This window comes from Crinia signifera, chromosome 5 (genome assembly GCF_055691185.1).
Source record: "Crinia signifera chromosome 5, ASM5569118v1, whole genome shotgun sequence".
Classification (NCBI taxonomy): domain Eukaryota; kingdom Metazoa; phylum Chordata; class Amphibia; order Anura; family Myobatrachidae; genus Crinia; species Crinia signifera.
In genome coordinates this window covers 166015038-166032637 of record NC_139221.1, presented here as the reverse complement: position 1 = coordinate 166032637, position 17600 = coordinate 166015038, and the positions used below count along the sequence as shown (strand labels likewise).

The 17600-nt window shown below is 44.9% G+C and overlaps 2 protein-coding genes across 2 annotated transcripts in view; both read right to left on the bottom strand.

Moving 5' to 3' along the window:
- Positions 1–15120, bottom strand: part of PDIA4 (protein disulfide isomerase family A member 4) — a 41568-nt gene extending 26448 nt beyond the window's left edge. Inside the window, exons 1-2 of the mRNA XM_083188248.1 lie at positions 14914–15120; positions 1368–1488 (exon numbers count right to left, since the gene is read on the bottom strand). Of these exons, the coding sequence (XP_083044374.1) occupies positions 1368–1488; positions 14914–15004 (212 nt within the window). The 5' untranslated portion in view covers positions 15005–15120. The remainder of the gene's footprint in view (positions 1–1367; positions 1489–14913) is intronic.
- On the bottom strand, positions 7269–12676 carry LOC146080699 (uncharacterized). The gene is made up of 3 exons (XM_083188249.1): positions 12527–12676; positions 11043–12419; positions 7269–10332 (listed from the first exon to the last, which is right to left on the bottom strand). The coding sequence occupies exons 2-3, from the start codon at positions 11532–11534 to the stop codon at positions 9682–9684; spliced, it is 1143 nt and encodes a 380-aa protein (XP_083044375.1). The 5' UTR covers positions 11535–12419; positions 12527–12676; the 3' UTR covers positions 7269–9681.
- Positions 15121–17600: the final 2480 nt, after the last annotated feature.

Here is a 17600-nt window from a genome sequence, read left to right as displayed (position 1 = left end):
AGTTCGTTCTAGATGCCCGGAGGCAAGATATATATTGGTGCCACACACACACACACACACACACACACACACACCCCCTTATATAAAATACATATTTCTGTTAAGAAATATAGATAGATAACATATATGAACGCAGCCACAGAAGCAACATTGTTGGCTTTTAAATAACTGATTTATACTTGCATGGGAAGGAGAGGTGCCCCCTTGGGAGCAGGAGCCCGGCGGCAGATGACTCCATTGCCTCCCAGAGTTCTGCCTCTGCAGCTACTGTAGAACAGCCACCCATATTTATGAAAATGTTAGGTTTATAGCCCCTGTGAAGCCTTTGAGGATAAATGGGATGGCACAGGGGGTGGAAGTGGATACTTAACTAAGACTCCACATTCCAGTCTTAAGGTGGCCAGCCATACACTACTGCGATGTATTATAAACAGTGTATCTGACCCCTCCCCTGGACCTTCCAGGGCAACAGGATCGCATGCAACCCCTTCCCTGCTGCTGGTAGGGTCGCTGAGTCGGAGGTTGGATGGGCAGCAGGTCCGACCTCTGCACACGTGACCGCTCATTGGACCAGAGGGGGGCGTTAAACACATCTGATCCTGGCGGATTGATTGTCCCGATCAGGTGAAATCAGCCCAAATCAGACTAGTGTATGGGCACCTTAAGTTCTCCTCTGTTCCCCCATTCACAGGTACAAACCAAAGGATCTGTGCTCAGTAATTACCCCCTTTCCTCGCATGCTACCCTGCTGCTGTTTCTTTACCCTCCCCTAAATAAGCCATCACAATATACCCCCAATACCCTGGCTAAACACAACCATTCTACCAAGACCAGAGTCCTGCTCGTTCACAGATGTCTCCTGAGTTTGGCCGCAGTTCACTGCTAGTGCTGGTTGCTCATTTGTCAGCTTCTACTGCTGTTGTTACTGAGAGGGACAGGAGAGGCTGAGCTCTGAGATGGGGCAGTGAGGAATCATCAAATCTATCAGCCAGTGATACAAGGAGACTGATGTATTGGACAGTTCAACTTTCTTCAGGCTCTTCGGATCACTAGCAGAAAGATCCATGTGGAGTTATCAGCCTGACCTCATGCAACCCGAAGTTGAAATGGTCATGGCTTATTTTGAGATTACAACCCAAAGTTTGAGCACCATTGCTGAAATCAGTTGTTACAGCTTAAGTTAAACTGTGCATGTTAATTAAAAAGGATAATGAAGCAAAACTGTCCATTAAGAATCACACACTGTCAGGGCTATGTAACAATAGCAATTCACTTATGCGTAAAAGTAAAATGTTCAATTACCCTACTGGATAGGTAGGAAAGCAAACACAAAACATAAAAAAAAAATGATCAAAAGATTATCTTACCAAGGAGCATAAAATTCCAGAAGCACAGTATCTTTATCTGCAACAAAACTGTCAAAGTTTGCATCAGTTAGCACCAACACTCCATTTTCTTCCTTAACTTCGTTATCATCCAGAACGGTTTCTGAGAAGACAGATACATACACTTTATTCTCAATTACGGTTTAGTATAGTGAAAAAGTCTTCAGGGTTAAAGCATAGACAGTAGGAGAAGTTTACAGAATTTATAATTCCATAATAGGCGGCATTTCAGGAGTTCTACACACCATTCATATACAAATTCTCATGGATATTAATCAGGCAAACAGAGATAATGGGCCAGATGTCTGATTTTCTACTACAAATTCTTGAGAACACAATGCCTACATTCGTGGCTGATACAGAATTGTTCACAGGATATGTTATGGCAGGCTGTGTGGAGTTGCACAGGAGCGTATATGTAAAATTTTAGATAGGGGGAATTCAATTAGCAGTTGTTCTGAGTTTCACTGCTTACCAATCAAAAAAAATGGCAAAAAAAATGAGGGGCTTGGCTTTATGAGGAAGAGGTGTGGTCACATAACAGTAGCAATAACACTGCTTTGCCCATTACACATTATGTCATACACCAAAATTCCTATTACAACACACACCAGAATGCCCTTTACACATTATGCCACACATTATGATAATGCTCCCAATACTCATGCTTATACACATAATGCCAAACAGAAGTGCCCCTTACACAATGCCCAGAGCAGTGCCCATGGTGTAATTCAGTCCTGTCCTACCCAGATCCCGGCAGATGGTATCCTGCTACCTGTCTGTTGTTACTGGTAACACACATCATGCCTGCAGTAGAAGCAACCCTTATACACCTTATGCCCATGGTAGTTGCACCCCATACACATCATGCACACAGTAGTACCGCCTTTTATAATCATAATGTATTTCTGGATACAAATACACCTATTTTTTTTACAAATTTCCTTTAGTAAATTTCCCCCATTATGTCCATAGTAGTAGCACCTTATGCAGTCGTATCAATATTATGCCCGAAGTTGTATCGCTGCATATACACATTATGCCCGCAGTCATAGCACTGCTTATACACATCATATCTGCAGTCAAAGCGCCACATATACACATTAGGTCTGTAGTTGTAGCACTGATTTCACAGGTCATTGCCACAGTGCCGTTTATACAAAAATGCCGACAGTTGTTGTGTCACGTATAAACATTATGTGCGCAATCATGTAACCGCTAACACATATTATGCCCACAGCCGTAGCACCTCATATACATTATCCAGACAAAAATAGTGCACCTCATACACAATGTCAACAGCTGCCTAAAATAATACATACACATAATGCCCATCATGTCCTGACTTCCATTTAGCTAGCTTTGACGTCTGTGTAGTACTGCCCCCTTTAAGGCCCTGATGGCCTGTGCTATCACAGATGCTGGGAGGGAGCTTCAGACAGTGTGACAGACACAGCAGCCATCAGAGGGGATGCAGAACAGGGAGTGTGTCTCTGCAGCCTGGTGCCTCTCTTCACTGCATCCTGTGCTGAGCGGATAGCTATGCGCTGCATAGCTGCATCAGCAAAGGACACTGGGACAGTTGTCAGCGTTGCAGAAAACTGCAGTATTTGGTGCCATCAAAGATGGTTTAAGAAATGGAAAAGCACATGAGGGAAGAGGGTAATTCTCTCAAGAGTTTACATTCTAAAGGGGAGGGGCAGTCAAATAGGAGTGACACAGAGTTAAGGTGAGATTTGGCTGGGTTTGTTGAAGACAACCCATTTGAAATTTTGTAAAGTAAGGGAGAGAGGTAGAAAATAACAGGTGGGGAGCAGCATGTGTAAAGTCTTGGAGGTAGAAGTGGGAGAAAGTAATCAGTGGGTAGGGGAGGTGATGTGCAGGAGTGTAAAGGGAGATTATGTCAGATGTAAATGGGAGAGGAGTGGTTGAGAGCTTTGTAAGTGGACACCATGGACATTACTGCCTCACAACAATGAGGTCAAGGGTATGGATTCCCACCATGGCTCTAACAGAGTTTTTTATATTCTCCCTGTGCTTGTGTGGGTTTACTCCGGTTTCCTCCCACAATCCAACTATACAGTCATAGGTTAATTGGATCCCAACAAATATTAACCCTAGAATGAGTGTGTGGGGTGAACATGTGGTAGGGAATACAGATTGCAACAGGGACTGATGTGAGTTTTCAAATATTCACTGTAAAGCGCGGCAGAATATGCGTGCGCCATATAAATACTGTGAGAAGTTTCAATTGGATTCTGAAAGGGAGTTAAGGGCTTGTAGATAAGGGGAGGTGCATCTGGTGAGAAAGATGAGCCGGGCTGCAGCATTGAGGATAGTTTGGAGTGAAGAGAGACATTTGTCAGGGATTCTACATAGGAGGAGATTACAGTTGTCCAGTCCGGAGAGGACCAGAGTGGACAAGGGTCTTGGTAGAATCCTGGGTGAGAAAGGGTCTGATGCTGGAAATACTTTTTATAAAATAAAAAATGGCAGGATTACTCTAAGACAGCACACTTGGGTGCTAGAGGAAATAGTAGAGCCATCAATACATATTGAGATTGTGGGAGATTGTGTGGGATGTTAAGAATATTATCAGCTTGGTCTTAAGTTTAAGTAAGTGCTTGGACATCCAATATGAGATACCTAAAGAGGATGTATAGACAGAAAAGGAGAGGACAAGAAAAGAACCTTCGGGTGCACCTACTGTTAGTGGAAGTTGGATGGAGGTGGAGGAGACAGAAGGAATGGTCAGAGAGGTAGGACAGCATCATGCAGACCAAGGGAGTCAAGGATATGCAGAAGGCAAGTCTGGTCCACAGTGTCAAAAGCACCATAAAAGGTAAAAAAAATAAGCAAAGAGTAGTGGCCATTAGATTTTGCCGCATGGAGTTTGCTGTAGACTTTTGTGAGGGAAGTTTCAGTGAAGAGGAGAGAAGCCAGACTGGTTGAAGGCAGAGGGGACAGTGTCTGATGAGAGGGAGAGATTGAAGGGGTGGGAACAGACAGAGATAGAGAGGGAGGAAAGGGGGGAAGGAATGGATGAGGGACATTGCTACCTCTCCAGATTCATGGGAGAAGGACGTCCATACTGGTAAGAGGAAGGTGGAGTGATTGTAAGCGAGGAGTGGGAGGGTTGCAATGTAATGTCCTGACGTATGGAGTCAATTTTGTATGAGAAATAAGTGCCAAAGTCAAAAATGAGGAGGGGAAAGGAAGCAGTGCACAGTGGCAAAAAAGTGGGGCCGCACATCGCTATAGCCTTCTGTGAACAGTAGTATAAGTGAGTAGTATTTTAGGTGTCTGCGGTATATGGTGCAAGCTGGGCAGGTACTTGTTTCCTAGCATGGTGCCCATCGCATCGCATACCATATGGCATACAATGGTATGCGATGTGATGTTACGCGATGGCAGATGATGTTATACAATTTTAAATTGTATACCATCGCATTGTATGCCATTGTATGGCATATACAATGGTATACGATTTAAAATTGTATAAGCACCCTAATGGGTGTTTCCAATGTTAAATGTGCCCCCTGCGCTCGCCACGCTTCGGGTTGGCGTTGATAGTGGGGGTGCTTTTAACATTGTAAACACCCACTTGGGTGCTTATACAATTAAAAAACTTATAGGGGCTTTTACAATTTAAAATCGCATCACATGCCATATGCTCGCATGCAATGCGATGCGATGAGATGTCATACAACTTAACATCGTGGGCGCCGTGCTAGGAAACAAGTACCGCTGGGCATTTTAGTGTCAAGTGGAAAAATCGGTACTTATGTAGTATCTGGGCGCCCGATTTAGAAATCGGGTCGGATCGCATCGCATCGCATGCGACCAAATCGGATGCGATGCGATTGATTCCTATGGAAAAATCGGGTCTATGTTAAAATGGAATGAGTCCATTTTAACATGGAATTCAATGGGAAAAGGGGTCCTTTTCATACCCCTACTATCCAAGTGGGCATGGAGTTGGATATAAACCTGTGGCGAGGGGACAGAATACCGCTTCGGGCTCGGTGGCTCGCTACAGGTTTATATCCAACTCCATGCCCACTTGGATAGTAGGGGTATGAAAAGGACCCCTTTTTCCCCATTGAATTCCATGTTAAAATGGACTCAGTTCATTTTAACATTGAATCCTATGGAAAATATCACATCGCATCGCATCTGATTGTATGCCTTAACTTAAGGCATACAATCAAAAACTCGGGCGCCCAGATACTACATAAGTACCGAAAAATCAAATGAATTGCTGTTAAAATTAAAATGTATAATTGTAAGCATTTATGTTAACCATTTATGTGCTACAGAAAAAAAAAATATATATATATATATTTTTTTTTTCCTGTCGATTAGAATGTATACAATAATAAACAACTAATATTAGTATTCTAGAAACACAAACATAAATCTTGAAGTGTATAAGGTTGCCCAGACTGAATAATAAGGCACAGAGGGAAGATTTATCAAAACTTGGAGACGAAAGATAAACTGTACTAAACATCTTCTAAAGCCCCACACACACACTATACGATAAGTTGCACCACAATATCGGTATTGGCGGTGCCTTGAAAAAGAACGACCCATGGGTACACACTAAATAATATCGAACATGCAGTCACTGATATTGTCAAATTGGACTGCATCAATAACAATCCACTGGAGCATGCATTGTTATTGATATGGGGCCAAATGTAAAAGCATCCGTGATCGGCGGCTGTGCGGCCAGCCGGCCGGCTGACTGTTTATAAAGGGCAATCACTTACGAGTCAAAACCTTGTCTTGAAAAATGATTTCCTCTGTAAATAGACATCCGAGTCCGGCAGGCACCCCGCACAGCTGATGAACTCGGAGGCTATTACAGTTGGCCCATAAGGGGTACACACTGAACAGTATGCCTGATGATAATGGTATTGTTATAGTGTATATCGCTCTTGCAAATCAGAGTGCATGCAACTTAACTGCCATTTTACAGTTTGCACCTTATTTCTCTCTTTGCTAAAGCTCCCCCAGAATGTTTTAGGATGAATCTAAAGGTGCATACACACTAGGCATTTTTGTAATGAATGTATGCTAATAATCGCAGCGGCTGTAAATATCTCAGTGCATACACACTGAGCGATTTTCACCCATCCAAGTGTTTTTAATATTGGAGGGGGGGGGGGGGGGGGGGGAGCTATGGAAAGCCATCCACCCTGCCACTTCTCTGCTGATAATACCAGGAGATGAGCGGCGGCAACTGGCGATGATGCAGGAGCGTCAGCACTGACCGACAGGCCATATGAACTGGGCTGAAAGCAGCTCATATGGCTCAAAATCACCCCGGAATGTATGTATGTATGGGCCTTAAAGCTAGGCATACACTATGTGATTATCTGGCAGATCTGACAGATTTTGCTGGTTGGAATGAAAATCTGGCAATGGACCAGAGCAAATGAAAATAAACCATTTGCTCCCTAAAGCTGGGTACACACCTACAGATTTATTTGTTCAATCTCTGCTAATGTATTGGATCAATTTGCTCACAAATACGGTGTAACAAACAATAGTGATCCAGATAAATGAAAGGTTAATAATAATAATAATAATAACAGCGTCTTATATAGCGCATACATATTCCACAGCGCTTTACAGAGAATATTTTGAACATTCGCATCAGTCACATTCTTCCCCAGTGGAGCTTACCCTACCACATGTACACCCACAGACATTCTAGGGTTAATTTTGTTGGGAGCCAATTAACCTACCAGTATATTTTTGGAATGTGGGAGGAAACCCACACAAGTACGGTGAGAACATACAAACTCTGCACAGTTAGGGCCATGGTGGGAATCAGACCCATGACCTTAAGCTGGGTACACATATGTACAATTTCATTTTTCTTGCGACCGTTCGATCGACCGTATACACGTTCGGCCGTCCGAAACATACGACCGATCTGCGCGTACACATATGTACAATTTTACTGGCGACGTCCGATGTACTCCCGTCCAAACAATCGCAAGAAAAAGATTGTACCACCGTACACACTCTCCCGTTCTGGCTATTCGAACGATAAAAATGTACACAACATTATCATAATGGGCTGGATTAAAAGAGCATAGCAAAACGAGGCGTGATCACGGAACAAAGAATCGTTCGTGTAGTACAGTGAATAGAGCCGTGACTATTCATATCCATTGCTAGCTGTACTGGATATACGTACGTACGTTCGTCTATCGGTGCATTTGGGCCTTTTTAATCATGAGCTTGAGGAGAAGGAAGGCTCGTGCGTGCATTTTGGCTGCTATGGCCATCAGATTGCGGGCTATTAAAAAAAGAAAAAGGACCAAGAATCGGAGCTGCTGGACCAGAGACTGGCTTCTGAGGAGAGACACCTTCTCCCACATGCCATTGCTACAGGAGATACGGGAGAACAATCCTGATGATTTCAGGAATTATCTCCGTATGGATGACGCTACCTTCATGGAGCTGCTGACACTGGTTACCCCTTTAATAGAGAGAGAGGACACCTATTTCAGGAGGCCTATTTCTGCAGAGCAGAGACTGGTGGCAACGCTGCGTTATCTGGCAACAGGCAGGACCCTTGCCGACCTGAGATTCACAACCGCAATATCATCTCAAGCGCTGGGGTTGATAATACCAGACACCTGTGATGCCATCGTCCAAGTTCTACAGGAGAAATACATGAAGGTAAATATAGAAATTACATACATGTCCCCCATATGTATAGCTGTGCACATACCTGTACCCTATATGTATATCATTACAATGCCTGTTAATGTAATCTTTACACCAGTGGGTGGGGGGTCATTTTGATAAGGCGGGTAATAGCTTTGAGGCTGCAATGGGGGAGGGCTGATGTGTCTAAAATCAACCCAACAGATTAATAATACGCATATACTTTTATATTGCAGTTTCCATCGACCAAGGAGGAGTGGCAAAATATTGCACGTGATTTCCGTGATCTTTGGAATTTCCCTAATTGTGGTGGAGCTATCGATGGCAAACACGTCAGAATCATGCCCCCTGCAAAGAGTGGCTCTTTTTATTATAACTATAAGGGGTTCTTCAGCATTGTTCTAATGGCCATCGCTAATGCTCGATACGAGTTTGTATTTGTGGACATTGGGAAAAATGGTAGAGTTTCAGATGGAGGAGCCCTGGAGTATACCTTTTTCCACGACCAACTGAAAAAAAATCTACTGAATCTGCCAGAGCGGACTGAAAATGAGCACGGTTTGAACTTTGTTTTTGTGGCGGATGAGGCCTTTGCATTGCACCCTAATGTCCTTAAACCCTACCCACAAAGGGCACTGAACAGGGAACGGCGCATTTTTAACTATCGCCTGTCACGTGCCAGGCGAGTGGTTGAAAATGCGTTTGGGATTCTGAGTAATAAATTCAGAATTTTTCACAGTGCCATCAATCTGCGCCTAGATAAGATTGACAAAGTGGTGCAGGCCTGCTGTGTGCTGCACAACTACATGCGCAGAAAAGCGGTGCACACACAACAACTGGGGGCTACAGTGGACGACAGCCAAGTTGTTGACGAGCCTATTGGTCTGACAGCTTTGGCAAATAATTTAAACACCAGAAATGCATCAACGCAAGCAAAGTTGTCAAGAGACGAGTACTTGGATTATTTCAATGGTGTTGGGGCTGTGGAGTGGCAGAATGACATGATTGCTTAAAAATGTACGTTTTTGTCATTGTAAATATATTGTTTTTTGGTGTGTACTAATCAATATTTTGCCAATAAAATTTGTATACTCACAGTTCCGCACAAGTTGTCCTCTGCGTCTTATTGCAGCAAGGAGGGGGAGGTGGAGGCCGAATCACGGCAAGTGAGTGGTAGTACTCAGGTGCCAGGCATTCCTGGAGGGCACAATGCCACGGCACCTGGAGTGCAGACTGTACCCAGTACTGGTGTTTATGTACTAGCAAGTAGTTGCTCCACCACACCTATTTCTATGCCAATTTCTCCTGGTACTTTTGTACAGTCTCCAGGAGCAATACATGAAGGTAAATATTGAAACAACATGCATGTACCCCATATGTATATCTGTGCCCTATAGTCACCCTGCATGGTAAATGATATTTTCACACGGACACCAACTAGATTACAGAATTTTTAATTTTTGTATAAATTATTAACTTATAAACTTATAAAAAATATAACATAAATAACAAGGAAATAAATAATAAAGAAATACTTAAACATAAAAATATTTAAACTATATTATTAAAACAAAAATGCAATTAAATCAACTATATAAAATATTTACATCTGGTGGTAAACTTGGCCCACCCCATAATCCCCTGTATCCATCGGTGGTTGGGAGGGAGATGGAGTTTGGAAGGGGCCACCAGGTGGACCTGGTGGGAGCGTATTAGCCGCCGTTGCCGGTTGGTGCTGCCTTTGCCCAGTTGGTGGCTGTAAATGGTGATACTGGGGATATTGCACCGGGTGAAATACAGCTTGTTGGGGTATAGGAGCTGGGCTGATGGGTTGAAATTCAACCCTAGGCAGAGGGGTCTCATCGGTGAGACGTGTGTGCCGGGTCAGAGTCCCCACACGGGCCCGGTACAGCGTCTCATAAAATATGCGCTCTACCTCCACCCTTGTAGCCGGGTCCAACTTTCGCAAATTGTCCGCTAATACGCTCCCCACCCGGTCCGCATCATCCTCATCCATGCTCATCAATCTGTTGGCAGACTCCAGGATCTTGGTGGTTGCCACGTCCGCAGCATCTGGAGTCTGCCTCGGCCTTTTGCGCCCTCTTCTTGATGGTGCTTCTGCTGCACTTTGAGCGCTTGATGGAGGTTCACCGCTGGTCGTGGCGGTTGGTGTGGGGGTGGAGCAGAGGGTCGGTGAAGGCAGCTGTGATGCCACCTCCAGCGATGCCGAAGACTCCTCCTCAAATAGCGATGGCTGTAACAAAACAAGATGATGTATCACTATAGATTTTTAAGACTTCCATATATTTTTATATCTACGCAGAAGAACGCAGCCCACACACCACCATGTTGCTGCCATGGATGAAAGTGAGCTAGTTGAAGAGGCGTTATGATTGGCATCTCTGGAAACTAATTATTTAGATACCAGACATAACAAATACTAATTTAAACACCAGAAATGCATCTATGCGTGCTAAATTAACCAGGTATGAATACATGCAGTATTTTATTGGTGTTGGCGCTGTGGATTGGCAGAATGATATTATTTCGTTAATTTTACACCACAAAAAAATATTACAATAATCCGCGCCAGAAAGACTACAACAGTGTAGATACCAGGGATTACCAATGGCAACCAAAACTTCCAAATACAAAAAATGTGGGAAATGCACTTGCGATGTCTGAATATTGATCACTGTCTTCCCAGGCGGATAAGAGTATAGCTCCACCACTGAGAAGAACCAGAATTAGGGCCACAGAGAAGGTCAAATTGACGATGTAGAACCAAAAGGGTGGGGTATCGCCCCCTGCAACTGACCTCTCTGTTGTGCCCAACAGAGAGGTCAGTTGCAGGGGGCGATACCCCCCCCTTTTAATTTTACATGTTCACAATTTTTATACTGTACTTGCTGTTATATTTATCTTGTGTGCAAAAAATTTTTCAAAAAAAATCCGTCTACTTACTGTGCCGCAAATGGTGTCATCTGAAACCTCTTGGGTGCACGCGGAGGTGGAGGGTGCAGGCTGGTTCCTTGAAGTGTTGCCGACCGAATCCCTGGGCAGCTCCTGGTCCACCGTGAAGGCCAGCAGGTCATAGTACCACAGCCTGGGCACATACACTTGGTCTGCCCCTGCCCCAGACCGCTTTGAGGACTCAACCTTATTTAATTCCTTTTTAAATACGGTCCTCATATTAGCAATGCGAGTCCGGACCCACTCCACATTTGCTATGGGGTAGTATGTCTGGCTCACCCTCACCAGCTCCTCCAGAGCAGATAGCCTCTTCTGCCTATTCGAATGGTCTCTGGATTTGGTGTTCCATAAACAATTCTGATCCCTGTAGGCCTCAATGAAATCCTTCATAAATTCGACATTTTTTTCTGCCATGGTTGAATTTCTGTGCCAAAAAATAAAATAAAAAGGCATATTATTTTCTTGATACAAAAAGCACACCATAAACCATTTAATGTACAGGTGTTCAGTCTGTGGGCCACTAGATATACTGTAGCTATAGTACAGGAGTTGAAAGTCTGTGGAACATAGGATACACGGTCACTACAAGCCCCAGCATACCCCTGGCCCACAGATTGAAGTCCCTGTCATAGAAAACTACACATTTTGTTTTAATACTCACCGAAATAAATGTCGATACAGTCCGGAAAATTCGCTGCGCTGCTCCGATCAATCCAACAACAACGACGGAATATTCTTTCGTGCAGAACGTGGCTTGAAACACAGTGATTGGATGAGCACAGGAATCTCCGCCCCACTCACGTGCTTCGCGTCACACAGACACGGGACATCGAGGAGCCATGTCGGAGGGTCTGGCGCCACCGCATATGGGGGAGGCCAGTACAGAACCTTTGATTTCCAAATCAGTGATAACCACAGATAAAGAAATCGCTGACAGACAGGACAACAAGGAGAAAAAAGTGACGCGCGCATCCGCCATGTCATCTGCAGAGGTGGAACTGATGGTCAAAATGCTGGATAGAAGGGACTACGATTGTTCGAGAAAAACATACCCCAAGACAAATTACAGAAAAGAAATTATTATGCAGCGTGTATGCAAGGAGATAAAGGAGAAGTTTGGGAAAAGAAGGTCCAAATACCAGCTCCAAAAACGGTGGTCGGACCTGAAGCACAAGGAGCAGGCCAAGCTGAAGAAAATTCGTGGAATTATTAAAAGAAGTGAGTCCAATGCCCTAGGTGGCTTTATTAATATACTGTCATGATCCATTACATTTTGAGTGTTTTGCTGACATGTTGCTTGTTTTTATTTACTCAGAGGAAATCCAATCCAGGAGAAGGCATGAGGAAGGCAGAGACAGGGCCTCCAACCTAAAAATAAAGAAGGAGAGTACAACAGGTAAGGTTTTGTACCAGCACACCAACAGAACAACACATGTTTTATACACACAACAAGGGGTAGTAATATGTCACTTTACCTTGTCACTATAGATGATATCCAGGCTGCGCAGCCGATGGAAGGGACCACAGAGGGCCACCAAGTGATTGCGATCACCAGCAGTGTAGATGGTGAGTGTATACTGCAAATCATCTTTATGGGATAGTGACGTATCATTTGTGGAAAGGTAAACATTTCTTTATCTGTACTTATAATAGATATCATCGAGATTTCAGATGTCAGTGCAGAGGGGGAGAAGAACACACCATCACCTGACACGTCCAGCGACGAAAGCACAATGCAAGAAAACATGACACAAGTCCATAAATGTCTACAAGAACTAAGCGGGAAAGTCCATACCGTAGCCCAAAAAATTACGAAAATCCAAAAAGGCGTAGCAGTAGTACACTCTTTATATGAAAAAATTTATAACGGTTTGCATTATAAAGTCAAAAAATAGTTTGTGTACTTTATTTTACTTGGTTCTCCTTCTTGTTTATTTGGAGGCCAGCAGCATGCACCTTAAAATGGTGCATGTCATGGCAAGCAGTCCCACGGCAGCAATGCATCACATGTGAGCAGGCCGGGATGTTCCCATGTGATGCGTTGCTGCCGTGGGACCGCTTGCCACTACATACACCACCATGTTCAAATGTGTTTTCATGTTTTTTGGGTGGGTGGGCTTTCCTGCTAAACCTTCACACGTGGCACTTATGTCATGGCAAGCAGTCCCACGGCAGCAATGCATCACATGTGAGCAGGCCGGGATGTTCCCATGTGATGCGTTGCTGCCGTGGGACCGCTTGCCACTACATACACCACCATGTTCAAATGTGTTTTCATGTTTTTTTGGGTGGGTGGGCTTTCCTGCTAAACCTTCACACGTGGCACTTATGTCATGGCAAGCAGTCCCACGGCAGCAATGCATCACATGTGAGCAGGCCGGGATGTTCCCATGTGATGCGTTGCTGCCGTGGGACCGCTTGCCACTACATACACCACCATGTTCAAATGTGTTTTCATGTTTTTTGGGTGGGTGGGCTTTCCTGCTAAACCTTCACACGTGGCACTTATGTCATGGCAAGCAGTCCCACGGCAGCAATGCATCACATGTGAGCAGGCCGGGATGTTCCCATGTGATGCGTTGCTGCCGTGGGACCGCTTCCCACTACATACACCACCATGTTCAAATGTGGTTTTATGTTTTTTGGGTGGGTGGGTGTCCGTTCCTGCTACACCTTCACGCAAGCACCTGTATGTGATACTCTGTTCAGGTCCGACCACCCAAATAAACAATGTGTTCACAGTAATTTTTGTCAGTATTTCTTAATAAATGTTAAGTGTTTATGCAGAACAATGAACATCACATATCTATCTATCTATCTATCTATCTATCTATCTATCTCTATCTATCTATCTTCTATAACTTCTAGAATGCACACACAACGATTATTTATTTCAAAACGAATGCACACACAACGAATATTCTTTAACAGCATGGGGCGGAAAGTACGGGGGAGAAGACTTCCTGTTGTTTACTTGCTGCGCTGATGGAGGGATGACGCAGCTAGTCAACACCCACATGGGCGTGCTGCGTTTGGGAGGAATGATCGCAGGAACGGGCTGCATATCGATCGAACGTGCGTACACATGTCACTTTTCTTTCGATATGGAGCCGTCCTGTCGGAAGAATATTAAGCAGCAAAGAACCTGCGACCGACCGACCGTGGACGGCCAAAAGCGTTTTTGGCCGTTTATCGATCGCAACGAAGGGATCGGGACAGCGTACACATATATACAATCGAACGGCCGTTCGTCCGCAGATCGGAAGAACGGCCCGACGATTGTACATATGTGTACCCAGCTTTAGTGCTGTGAGTAATGCTAACCATTACACCATCCATACTGCCTCAAACTAATCCAAACAATTGTTTTTATCCATTTTACAGTGTTTGGGAGCAAATGATCAATTGTCATTTTTTTCCCATAAGTTTTACACTGGAAAATGGACATAACTAGTCATTAAGACAAATTGTGCAAATATTTAACCAGTTTGTCAAAATAATCTAGAGAGTATCATTTAACAACTGTAGTGTGTGATGTCCTATAGCCCGTCCTAGTCTAGTGTACAATCAGAATGCAGAAAAGTGCATGTTAAGTGAAAACTTAACTCCGTTTAATGACCAGCATGGTTTCGGAATTCTGAAATGCAATATTATGATCAAGACTGAATTATTAAAGTTCACGTCAATAGAGATTATTAATCTGATACAAATAGAAAAGACATCAGCTCGATTAGAATACCCAGGGCAGCGCTGGCAGGATGATCTTACACTCGCTGCACTAGTACCCGGGCAGAGCTGGCAGGATGATCTTACACTCGCTGCACTAGTACCCGGGCAGAGCTGGCAGGATGACACCGCTTACCTTCTCCATCCTGGTCACAAGCCACCAGAAGAAGATGTGTGAGCCCGAGAAGGAGCAGCACGCTCCGTGCAGTCACTGCGCCCATGCCCATTCAAAAATGTAAATTGCGGAGATTATGTTGGCAGCACTGTCCTCGTCCCCAGATATAACCGAGAACACGCCCCCATCACCAACTCTTCCTGTGCGACCTGCTGGAAAGCAAACCATGATGGAGTTCGTGGACGAATCACTGCCTACCGCCCCTCTCTCCGCCCCCATGCCTCTGTAGCCACTGGCTGCTGCTATACACACACACACACACACACACACACACACACACACGACAGCACAGGGTAGGGCAGGGGCGGACGGGTGTGTCTAATGCATACAGTTACAGTACATATGAAGGGAACATAGTGGCTACTGTACACACAGACTACAATGCAGCAGCAGCTTTGCATAACCATGCACAAGAGTGAGCTGCTTCCCCGTCATTGGCTGCCCAGATGCCGCCAATTGCGCTTCGCCACTTGCACACAAGAAGCAGACTGCGCCCCAATGACTAGTCACTAGCCGATTGGTGCAAAGTTTGTGGGGGGAGGAGAAAGGCAGTGATGATCTGTCACAGAGCAGCCAGGATTCAGGAAATCCCGCACACGGATTTATTCAGGAATACAGTGTGATAGTGAAACCTTTGATTTTGAACTTTAGTATTAGAAAACCTAAATACTGCATAGGCGACTGCCAGTATTGTGCAAATGATTATGGTGTTGACAGGGCTTCACAAATATATGATAAAGGTCATTATTTTTCCACCCAAATATGTAAAAACGAGGCTAATTCTGTCAACGTATTCCGTTCTTATTCATGCTTTATCTTCTTATCTGCTTCTAGTGACCAGTACATACTATAAATACGGTATTTGGAAACGCCGATATCATTAGCAATGTCAGCAGTACTATGAAAACAAACGATCTGGGGGGTAAACAGTAAACAATATCGTTCAGTGACATCACCGGGACTCCCGCTAAACATGATGATGATCAGATTTTGCTGCATGTTCAGACGATTGAAAACCATCTGCGGAAGCGGGCATCTTTAACAATATAGTGGATACACACAAAATGCACAACAATGATAACTTTATAGTGCATATAGTTTATGAAAATCGTATAGTGTGTTCCCAGCTTTGCTAGTGCACTAACTTCTTATTACCTTCTCGTGCTTCAGCTTCTTATTCACTTGTACAGGGGACTATGTAAAAACCGGACCGGACTACACTCCGGACCGCCGGACAGGACATCAAAATCTGCAGTCCGGAGCTTGTAGGGTCCGGTCCGGGGGGTGTCCTGTCCGGGGGGTGTCTTGTCCGGGGGGGGTCCCTGTGATAGCTATTACCAGGGACATGGGGGAGGGGAGATTACAGCCTCCCCGTGTGGTCCGGACCGTCCGGCTTTTGCTGCATGCCCGGACCATACAGGGAGGCTTAATTCTCCCCCTTCTCCACTACCTGCTGACAGGTGTGACAGGCAGCCCCCCGGACAGGACACCCCCCGGACCGGAGGCTACAAGCTCCAAAATGCAGAGTTTGATGTCCGGTCCGGGGGTTTTGTCCTGGTCCGGTTTTCACCCATACCCCTTGTACAGTGCACCGAAGACCACTCGATGATGCCCAATGGATCAATTCCAGCATTTATCCATAAGGGCGACGCACACATATACACAGACACACACACACACATCTTAGCATACCAGAGCCCCAGCGGTGCTGTCTTTTTGACAACCAACATTTTGTCCTGTGCCAACAACGTTTTTGGAATGGAATTATGGGCTCAAGTACTAAATTTATTGATTTGAATATGTAGCTTTAGTTTTGCAACAGTTAAATGTTCTTTGCCTGGCACAACAAGCTTTTATTTAGGGTATGGGTGAAAACCGGACCAGGACAAAACCCCCAGACCGCCGGACCGGACATCAAACTCTGCATTTTGTAGCTTGTAGCAGAGGCGTAACTACACCGTTGTGGGCCCCATAGCAAAAATTTGAAAGGGCCCCCCCAGCGCTTCACCCAAATGAGAACAGTGGGGGTGGAGGGGGTTAGAGTTAAAGTAGCAAAGGGGGATGGGTATGATATAGTACAAGGTATATTAGGTATAAGCAAAAGCAGGGCAAAAGGGGCAGGACAATAGAGACAGGATTGGACATAAGCTCAAGACAATAGGGACAGGACAATAGAGACAGGACAATAGGGACAGGACAATAGAGACAGGACAATAGGGACAGGACAATAGGGACAGGACAGGACATTATTATATTTATAAGCAAAGAACAGTAGGGACAGTACAGGACAATAGGGATGACAAGGGATAGGACAGGACAATAGAGATAGGAGGGGACATTAGGAACAAGCACAGGACAATAGGGACAGGACATCACTACTCACCAAGCATGCATAGAATGGATCCAGGCCTCGTTGGGATGACACTCATACATCAGGGTGCAGACATGGATCTCCCGCTGGAGGGGGGGGGGGGGGGGCGGCAAGTGCTGTTTCCCCCCATGCTTGGTCTCTCTCGCTCACTTGCGGGGAGACACAGAAGGCGCAGGCAGCCTCAACTCCCTGCTTGTTCTCCTCCAAGTCCTCACACGCGCGCGCTGCTGCTCCCCGCTGGTCTCCCCTGCTCACATGCGCTAGGTGGGCAGTGACA